This window comes from Nicotiana attenuata, chromosome 6, assembly GCF_001879085.1.
Source record: "Nicotiana attenuata strain UT chromosome 6, NIATTr2, whole genome shotgun sequence".
In the NCBI taxonomy this organism is placed as follows: Eukaryota; Viridiplantae; Streptophyta; class Magnoliopsida; order Solanales; family Solanaceae; genus Nicotiana; species Nicotiana attenuata.
Window position 1 is genome coordinate 17162382 of NC_031994.1, and position 11086 is coordinate 17173467.

Genomic DNA, 11086 nt, shown 5'->3' on the forward strand with positions numbered 1-11086 from the left:
CCAGTTTGGTCCCAACAAGTGGGGTCTGGGGAGGGTGGTCTGTACGCAGACCTTACCCCTACCTAATGCAGGTAGAGAGGCTGTTTCCAATAGACATTCGGCTCAGGAAGGGCAAGAAGAAGAAGAAAAGGAAAGCAAGGGAGGAAGAAAGATGGAAGATAAATGGAAAAAAAAAAGATACAGGATAAGTGGTACCAAATATTAGCAACAGGGAATACAATACATGAGGCGAACAAAACCACATAACATAATAAAAGTCTAAGAATATGAAGGGACATGCATACTATTAAGACTATCGGTGAGCAACTATAAACAACCTACTAACCTTCTACCTTAATCCTCGACCTCCACACTCTCCTATCAAGGGTCATGTCCTCAGTGAGCTGAAGCAGCGTCATGTCCTGCCTAATCACCTCTCCCCAATACTTCTTAGGCCTACCTCGACCTCTTCTCAAACTCTCAATGGCCAACCTCTCACACCTCCTAACTGGAGCATCAATGTTTCTTCTCTTAACATGGCCGAACCATCTCAGCCTCGACTCCCGCATCTTGTCCTCCACGGAGGCTACTCCCACTCTGTCCTGGATATCTTCATTCCTAATCCTATCTCTCCTGGTACACCCACACATCCATCTCAACATCCTCATCTCTGCTACTCTCATCCTCTGCACGTGGGAGTTCTTGACTGGCCAACACTCAGCCCCATACAACATAGCCGGTCGAACCACCACTCTATAAAACTTACCCTTAAGTCTTAGCGGCACATTTCTATCACACAAAACACCGGAAGCGAGCCTCCACTTCATCCATCCCGCTCCAATGCGATGCGCGACATCTTCGTCAATCCCGTTACCCTGGATAATAGACCCGAGGTACTTAAAACTCGCTCTCTTGGGTATAAGTAACCCGGTAATTTATTGTATTAATCATCCGGTTCTCCTCTCAAGAAATTCACTGCCTTTTCTCTAGCGGGCCACGCCAACACGTAATTGACATCGACACCAAAGTCCAATTTCACATCATCTATTATATCCTCTAGCTTGTATTTTCTCTTATGATTAGTAAACTTGGATCTAATCATGCCCCCAATCAACCTACAAGTTGGTTGACGTTGTGAATACACTTTATCTTTCAATAGACATGTATGCTTATTATGGAACTCTCTCACTTTGAACATTTTGGATTTGTTAATACTTGAAGCCTTAAATTTTCATTCACAATGTTAAGAAACACATATAAGGGTATAGCTGCAAATGCAATTTGAATACACGTACAATCAATTATGAATACACAAAAACATACAACCAGATATGAATACACAAAATATACAATGAACAGAATACATTATGCAGTTCTAATATGTAAAAGCAGTCATATAGTAAATTTATTCTTAAGATAGATAACTATATAAACACCATAACCTAATAGCATTTGAACTCACAACCCGGAATTAAAACCTTGTAGCAATTGCATATTGCTCTATCACAGTCATTAATGTTGCCCTATCCTTGTATACTTGTCCTTCCATCACCTCTTTTTGATTATTATTCGTAATAATGAATCCTTTTCAATTTCAAAAACCTCAATTGGTTCACCTGAGTTTAATGACGTCAGTGCAAATGTATCACTTGTATCAACTATATGCACACCATCAGTGTATTCAAGTTGCACTAGGTCACTTTGAATTAGTCTTCCTCCATCTGCAATTTCCGGTTGTTTTGGTAGAGGGCGATGAAATTGTTAGAGCCGATGTTCCTTTTAGAAGGGCAGAATCGAAGTATAGTGTTGAACAAGTAGGTGTAACTGTTGAGTTCTACGGCGGTGAACTCAATGGTTTTCTCCAGTGTAGTTATACAGAACGGATACATCCCGAATTCACTGTTCTCCCTTTTCAACTCTACATACACCCTGGAACCCATGTCGTTCTGTATTTGCATAGGCGTATAATTTTCTTCTACTTTATATTTAATTGACTTCAAACTCAAGTCTATAGCAAGTTGCTTTGAGATTGCAGCAACTAAATCACTGTACAAAGCATACTCCTTTATTATTATCCCCCTCTATTGAATAATCGACATGACAATTTTCATTGTTCCACTTCCCAGAATATCGAATTAACACTTTTAAGCCTGCCATCAGTGTATTTGCATTCAACACTTAATCAGGAGATAAGGCAATGCCGAGTACCAAAATTATAACTGATCAAACTATAGTGAATTCGTAAATTCAATTACTAATTCTTCTGTTAATACCTGTATCAATGCCGAACGAAAATCAATCTTATCAATATTGGTCGGATCACAACCTCGAACACACTCCATAAACAATTTTTGATGTATCGCTGAAGTTTTATCTGCACATCTCAATGTGTTTTTGCAATCTTCGAATACAATGCTCTGTGATTTTTAAATCTTCCGAAAAAATCTTCTAATTATGGAATAATAAAGAGCCGTGTTTCAATTGATTATGTTGAGATCGTTTAAGCGTGATACACGCTGGTTTATTGCGCTTTCAATTATTAAACAACTGTAATCCCTATTTATTAGGCGAATTAACTCACTATATTTATAAATACAGTATCGCAAATACATGAAATATAGTCGGATAGCAACAAAATTGTAGCTACGGCCAGTAAATATAGATATTGTAGCTATAACACGTTAATAACCACTTAACTAAAGTGGTGTCTGAAAATTCCTCATGTAAAATTATAACAAGAATTTTACGGCCCATTCATGTAAAATTGGAACATAAATGGCCCCAGGTAGCACCTATATTTAAACATATTACAAAAATATTTAATATTTAGCCATTTTGACAAATTCCAAACCGCTGAAATTAGATTCGAAATCTAAAGTCTGAATTTGAGGCGGCTAAACTTTAAATTTTCTTAATTTCTATTATTCTTTAATAGCTGTGCTAAAAATGGTGCACTTGGCCAAAAAGCCCAGTACTTATTTTACCTTAAAAACTTAAATTTAAATTTTTTATTTCAGGACATTTATGTCTCAAAAATTGAATTGAAAAACTAAAATTCAAAATATACCGATTAATTCCTAAAGTCATTTCTACCAATACCGTGCAGTGTGGCCACTGGCCACAGCAGGCGCGAACACGAGCAAAGTCAAGTCATCCATCAAAATAAAGCCCGCTTCCTGGCTTGTGCTACGGAGTTTCGAGAAGCAGCCACGACACCAATTTTGTCTATGCGGATAAAATAGCAGACACGTCCCCTTCATTCTCCCCTCTTTTGCATGTTCACTCCGCCAATAAACAACACACTCACCGAGTAATGAATCGACCAACCTTTTAATTTCCAAATCACAGACATTGTAATACTGCAAAAAAAGAAAAAAGAAGAGAAATCTCAAACAACGATGCGATTCTTATCGCGGAGATTTGGGACTGTTACTGCTAATGGAGATGGAGGGATTTCGATGTTAGGTTTAGGCAAAAGAGGTATTGCAACGAGCTGTAGAGCTGTGTTGTGTCCGCGATTTGGTGGGCCCGAGGTGCTTGAGTTTCATCAAAATGTAGCTGTTCCTGATCTAAAACCCAATCAAGTGCTTGTTCGTGCTCGTGCTGTCTCCATCAATCCCCTTGATACCAGAGTCAGTTCAATTTTTATTTCAAATTTTCATTTCTTACTTTTGATTGCTATCAAATGTCGAGAAATTTAATTGTAATATGGTTTTTGTGTTTGTATTTGAAACTCATGTGTTTTACAGTAGATATGTTCCATCAATTACTCCTGACTTTCTGCTTAGTGTGGATGGTTATATGTATCCTTTCTAATTTAAATAGGTCGAGTTTCCCAGCGTATATGACGATTTCGGAAAATTGAGGCGTCTTAATAAAATGTGCGTGATGGTGAATCGAAGAAAAAGGGATATATAGGGAATTGTTTGAGTTAGGTCAGATTCTGATGCCCGTGAGACATTCTAAGAAATCTATGGTTTGCATTTCTTTGTAAGAGAAGGCACGGAGAACTCCCTTTTGGAAAAATTTCAAAGAAATTGATCTATGTTATTGGCAGTAGCGGATGTAGCTTATTAGCTACGGTGCAACCGAACACAGTATTTTCGACACGGAACATTAATATATATATGTGTGTGTGTGTGTGTGAGAAAGCCTACTAAGTAATCATGTATTTTGAACCCATAATTTTAAATGTACAATAAGTTTTAGCACTAATTATTTTAAAAGCCGAACCCATCAAAGATTAAATCTCGGATCCGCCTATGATTATTGGTCCCTTTAAATTTCTTTGCTTATTCACCACTTGGCAGTTACTGAATGAGTAAACCTATTCTTTAAGTTAATTATGTAATAAAGAGTTCTCTAAGCCTTTATTTATTATAAGATAAAAATATAGGACTTATTAAGTGGAAATCATGGTTCCTGATTAATACAGTGTTACTGTGAAGTGAATGCGATGCTGATGGTATCTAAAAGCAAATGCAAATGCTTTTCTCTTTCACTTTTTACTTTGTTAATACATACATCAATTCAATGTGGACAATATATTAGCTTGACGATACCATTCCGAAGTTTTCTATTCGACTATTGAGAACTGCGAATAGTTATAAATGCTAGCACGTCTATTTCCTCAAAATATTTCAGTCTTATTTGTTCCTGGGTATCTTTGTCAGAGAAGTTCTGATAGATTGAACATTTAGTAGATGCTTTAGTTTGTTTCAGATGCGAGCAGGATATGGACGTTCAATTTTCGAGCCACTTTTGCCATTGATTTTGGGCCGAGATATAAGTGGTGAAGTGGCAGCTGTTGGAAATTCTGTTAAGTCGCTTACCGTTGGGCAGGAGGTATTCGGTGCTCTGCACCCAACCGCTGTGAGGGGTACTTATACTGACTACGCTATTCTTGCAGAAGATGAACTTGCTCCGAAGCCAGAATCACTTTCACATGTGGTACGTTTTCAGTTTGGGTACATTCGGTAACACCAGCTTCTTGAGGATAGTTTTATTTGCTTTTTATCTGTATTTGCAATCAGCTATAAAATCAGCGTCTATCTTGTTTACCTACTCCTTATGCTATCTATCACTTTTCTTGGATGTCCTCTCACCCCTCTTTCTGAAGCTCATTGTTGAATGATTAGTTGTCCTTGTCAATTTTCATTCTTGTTATTTCCATCCCGTCGCACATCTTGGTGTTTTTCTACTTCAGCATGCTTAAGGTCCTATATGATGCTATTCTGCAGGAAGCCAGTGCCATCCCATTTGCTGCCCTAACTGCTTGGCGTGCGCTAAAAAGTACTGCCAGAATAAAAGACGGGTATGTTTATGTTATGATAAGTATTCTCTACTGCAAATGCGCTTTATATATGCATTGTATGAATCTGAATTTGTCAGTTAGACTTGAATAATTACCTCTCTGAGAAAAAAGGAGCAGGAAGTTAATAACTCCAAGAGGGTTTTCCTCTGCAAGTACTACTGAGTCATAATCATTTTGAAATTATAATTGTTGAAGGCTTTCTTCTGCAACTATATTGTTGAGTCATAAGCATTTTCTAAAATTGTTGTGTGTCTAAATTCTGCATTTTTCGTTTGCCTGGTTTTGGTGGCAAAGATTATTTCCAGTTCGAAAGATTTTTACATTTTGAAGTAAATTATGATCATGAAGATTTTAAGCATGACACATGAGTGACAAAAATTTTTAGAGACTGAAATGTCATGACCCTGCTTAACGATTTTCTTTGTCAATTTATCTGTTATTTTTCTCAGTTTTGAGAAAACATTCAAGTGATCCAATGTAGGAAGTTATGTACTGGGGTGTCTAGAGACCAGCATTATATCCTTTTGAGTGTATAATGATTTGTTTCATAGTAGATAAAGTTTGTAACTTGGAAGTGCGTAGACAATAAGTTTCAAGATGCATTTATGCCGGCATAATGGACAAACATGGAGTTGCTCTGATGCTGCTGAATAAGATTATTTTGCCTAGAGATTAAAGTTGGTCAAAAGATGGCTTTACCTTTTTATTTGAGAAACAGGATGTTAATTAACAAAGAGTAAAAAAAAATAAGAATACTTACTATTTACTAGTATTACTTACCAAAAAAATAAAGGCTTACCTATTTATTGCTCACAAGTCACGGCCATCTAAATTCGTTAATCTTGTTTGAGAGGTCAATGCACATTTAGACCAGTATTCCAACTCTGTCCTTTCTATTTCATGTTAAACTCTTGATAGTGAATGCATCTTGATGGATAGGGAACAGTATGATGCCTCGAAATGATATATGTGTGCTGTTTATACTGATATCATTATTTTCTCAAACAAATTTCTTCAGGCATAGGGTATTGGTCATAGGTGGAGGAGGAGCAGTAGGTTTCTCTGCAATTCAGCTTGCAGTTGCTGCAGGCTGCCATGTCTCTTCAACATGCGGAGAAAGTATAAGTATAAGTCGTATTTTGGCAGTCGGTGCGGAGCAGGCTGTTGACTATACCACTGAGGTGACGATGTAGTAGTAGTTCACATGTTTTATCATGTTATTTTATTTGAACATTTGAACAGGATATACTTGATTGGTTTTTCAGTGGCGTTATTGGCATATCCACCCCACCCTCTCCCTGTCCTTGTTCCAGGATTGACATGTTTGCTTGTTTACAGGATTGTGAAATAGCACTTAAGGGGCATTTTGATGCTGTCTTGGATACAATTGGTGTGCCAGAGACGGAGAGAATAGGTATAAATCTTTTAAAGAGAGGAGGACACTACATGACGTTACAGGTTAGGAGTCATCTTACTCTTATAGCCACGGCAGAATCTTCTGCCTGATTTTCTTATAAATGATGAAAAAATCTGTTATATGCTCTTAAGAAAGATTTCCTGTTCTTTGCTCATAGGGGGAAGCTGCTTCATTCACTGATAGGTACGGACTGGCTATTGGTCTTCCTCTAGCAACAGCCATCTTGCTGAAGAAGCAAATCCAATACCGATATTCTCATGGAATAGGTACAGGAGATCTTCAGAATGTTTTTATGATCTGTTTGGAAGAAATACTTTTTTACTGATATTTGTGAAAAGAACAACTCTTTATCCAAAAACAAAAAGGGTAAGAAGAAACAGATTTGAAATTTTAGCTCACCCCTAACAACATGAGATATATTCTCCCTGTATGCCGGTGAATATTCAAAATGAAGTGAGAAGCATAACAATAACAACAACAACAAACCCAGTATAATACCTATTCCACAAATGTGGTCTGGAAGGGTAGTGTGTATGCAGCTTTACCCCTACCTTGTGAAGGTAGAGAGGTTGTTTTTGATAGACCCTCGGCTCAGGGGAAGCTCAAATTGCTTGTTGAAAAGAAAACAATAGTGTATAAACCATGGAAAGGAAACAATAACACGAAGGATAACAAGAAAACTGAAGCAAAAGAAACAACCTATAATAGTACAGGTCTAGGTATTTCAAAATATGAGAATACTATAGATCCTAATGGTAAGAGAAGGATGCGCTCGTGGCTACTTACTAGCCTTCTGTCCTAATTTTCGATTTTCACACCTTCCTATCAAGGGACATGTCCTCGGTAAGCTGAAGATGTACCATATATTGCCTTATCACCTCTCCCCAATACTTTTTAGGCCTACCTCTACCCCTCTTTAGACCCGCCATGGCCAACCTCTCACACCTTCTCACTGGGGACATCTGGGCATCTCCTCTTTACCTTTAAGTTTAGGCGGCACGTTTTTATCCCACAGAACACCAGAAGCGCGAATCTATTTCATCCATCCCGCCCCAATACAATGAGTGACATCCTCGTCAATCTCTTCATTACCTTGGATTATAGACCCAAGATACTTGAAACTTTTTCTCTTCGAAATGACTTATGTATCAAGCCGCACTTCCACGTCCGCTTCGTGAGTTACATCATTGAACTTACACTCCAAGTACTCTGTCTTAGTCTTGCTCAGCTTGAAACCCTTGGACCCCAGGGTCTGTCTTCAGACTTCAAACCTAGTATTAACACCACCCCTCGTCTCGTCAATCAGTACTATGTATTCTGCAAATAAAATGCACCAAGGCACTCCCCCTGGATGCACGTCAATTCGTCTATCGCCCGGGCAAAGGTGAAAAGCATAACAAGAAATTTTAAAACTGTAGGTTCTGTACTAGGTGATTACTTCACTATGAGCTGCAACTCCTACAATGAGATTGATATTTGGACTTGATTCAAGACTTGTGTTACATTATCTCATAGACGGGCTGTTTTTTGTACTAGAGCATTGGTTGAAGAGATTGACAGAGGTTTTGATCTGAATAATACTCCCTCCGTTTCATATTAAATGAGTTAGTTTGACTCGGTACGGAGTTTAAGAAAAAGGAAGAAGACTTTTGAAACTTGTGGTCTTAAAATCTTTAGGGGTAAAAAGTTTGTGGGGCCATGACATTTGTGTGGCTATAAAAGCTTCTCATTAAGGGTAAATGGGTAAAATGAAAGAGTTTAAAGTTGAATAATTTTCAAATTTAGAAATGTGTCATTTGTTTTGGAACAGACTAAAAAGGAAAGTATCTCATTTAATATGAAACGGAGGGAGTAGTTGATAGAGCTACCAGAGAACCGTTTGAATTGAACCTGGGTTGTGATGTTGACACATTTCTAAGGCAAGAACTGAATTGTTCGAAATAAATGTTTATAAGCCAAAATATTGAGTACGGGGAAGGAGGCATTCTTTGTCCATTTATTGATTTGAGATGCCTTTTTCATTTGAATAGTATAAATATCAGCATATCTTCATGCTTTTGACAAGTTCTAGAAGAACTTTTTAAGCGAGAAAAAAACACACTAATCGCTAACCTTCATTGAAGTAGATATCATGGGAAGAAACCTTCATCCGTTTAACGATATCGAATACTTTATTAAAGTGGATAGTATAGTCATTATGATATGGCTATGACCTTAACCTTATCCTTGGGATAGTATGTATATCAGCATATTTTCCTGTGTATTAAGTGAGAATAACGTAACAAGCGCTCACCTTTATTCCTCGTTATTTGTGCGCTCTCTCTCTCTCATACATGTGAGAAGGCACGGGAGAAAAATCTTATTAATTAATTATAGTGTTGTACAACCCTATTTATATACAGTGATTACATAATAATAGGTATCTACTTCCCGATGAGGGACACTACTACTTAACACTCCAGATGTAACTAATACGAGAACCAGTAAGAGACTTGGTGAAAATATCTGCTAGCTGATCATTCGACTTTACAAACTTTGTAACAATATCTCCTTTCGAGTATCTTTTCTCTGACAAAGTGACAGTCGATCTCAATGTGTTTAGTCTTTTCATGGAACACCGGATTTGACGCAATATGAAGAGCAACTTGATTATCACACACCAGTTCCATCTTGCTGATTTCTCCGAACTTCAACTCCTTGAGCAACTGCTTTACCCCAAACTAGCTCACATGTTGGCATAGTCATGGCCCGATATTCGGCGCTAGATCGAGCAACTACATTCTGTTTCTTGCTCTTCCAAGAGACCAAATTAACCTCCTACTAAAACACAATATCCAGACGTAGAACGTCTATCAGAAGGTGATCCTGCCCAATCAGCATCTATGTACCCAACAATCTGCTCGTGGCCTTGATCCTCAAATAGTAACCCTTTGCCTGGAGCTGACTTTATATACCGAAGAATGCGAACAACTGCATCTCAGTGACTATCACAGTGAGAATCCATAAACTGACTTAGAACACTCACCGGAAAAGAAATGTCTGGTCTAGTCACTGTGAGGTAATTCAATTTGCCAACGAACCTCCTATATCTCGTAGGATCTCTAAGAGGCTCCCCCTGTCCGGGCAGAAGCTTAGCATTCGGTTCCATAGGAGTGTCAACAGGTCTGCAGCCCATCATTCCAATCTCCTCAAGAATGTCTAAGGCATACTTCCGCTGTGAAATAACATTACCCGAGCTAGACTGAGCGACCTCAATACCTAGAAAATACTTCAATCTGCCCAGATCCTTAGTCCGGAAGTGCTGAAAGAGATGTTGCTTCAGATTAGTAATACCATCCTGATCATTGCCCGTAATAACAATATCATCAACATAAACCACCAGATAAATACACAGACTAGGAGCAGAATGCCGATAAAACACAGAGTGATCAGCTTCACTACGAGTCATGCCGAACTCCTGGATAACTATGCTAAACTTACCAAACCAAGCTCGAGGGGACTGTTTCAAACCATATAGTGACCTGCGCAATCGGCATACAAGACCACTAAACTCCCCCGAGCAACAAACCCAGGTGGTTGCATTCTTAATGTCTAACGGATAAAGAGGCCAATGACGTACAACGGCCATGGACAAAAAGAGACGAACATATGCTACTTTAGCCACAGGAGAGAAAGTGTCACTATAATCAAGCCCAAAAATCTGAGTGTATCCTTTTGCAACAAGACGAGCCTTAAGCCGATCAACCTTGCCATTGGGGCCGACTTAGGCCGCATAAACCCAATGACAACCAACAGTAGACTTACCTGAAGGAAGAGGAACAAGCTCCCAAGTGCCACTCGCATGTAAAGCATGCATCTCCTCAATCATAGCCTGTCGCCATCCTGGATGAGATAGTGCCTCACCTGTAGACTTAGGGATAGAAACAGTGGATAAAGATGATATAAAAGCATAATGAGGTGATGACACACGATGATAACCTAAGCCGACATAATGGGGATTAGGATTAAGTGTGGATCGTACACTTTTGCGGAGTGCAATTGGTTGACGAAGAGGAGACAAGTCCGAAGTAGGAACAGAATCTGATGCATGATGTGAATCACCTGGGCCTGATGCTGGATGTGGACGACGATGATAAGTCAAGAGTGGTAGAGCTGCAGAAGGTTAAACTGGACTAGGTGATGGAGCTGGAGCTGTAGGTGGTGGAGCTGGAGTTGTAGAGGAAGATGAATGGGAGATAGTGACTGAATCTCCAAAAGACGAAACTGGTTAGTACCTCAGAAATATCTAAGTGATTACTTGGACCTGTGAAGTATGATTGAGTTTCAAACATATGATTAATAAGATAGCAAGATGTAAGAACTGCACCCCCTCCCCC

The 11086-nt window shown here is 38.7% G+C and overlaps 1 protein-coding gene across 1 annotated transcript in view; it reads left to right on the plus strand.

Moving 5' to 3' along the window:
- The window catches only part of LOC109226654 (reticulon-4-interacting protein 1, mitochondrial), a 13457-nt gene continuing 5537 nt past the window's right edge, over window positions 3167–11086 (plus strand). Inside the window, exons 1-6 of the mRNA XM_019391474.1 lie at window positions 3167–3611; window positions 4702–4929; window positions 5220–5293; window positions 6312–6474; window positions 6632–6751; window positions 6868–6976. Of these exons, the coding sequence (XP_019247019.1) occupies window positions 3378–3611; window positions 4702–4929; window positions 5220–5293; window positions 6312–6474; window positions 6632–6751; window positions 6868–6976 (928 nt within the window). The 5' untranslated portion in view covers window positions 3167–3377. The remainder of the gene's footprint in view (window positions 3612–4701; window positions 4930–5219; window positions 5294–6311; window positions 6475–6631; window positions 6752–6867; window positions 6977–11086) is intronic.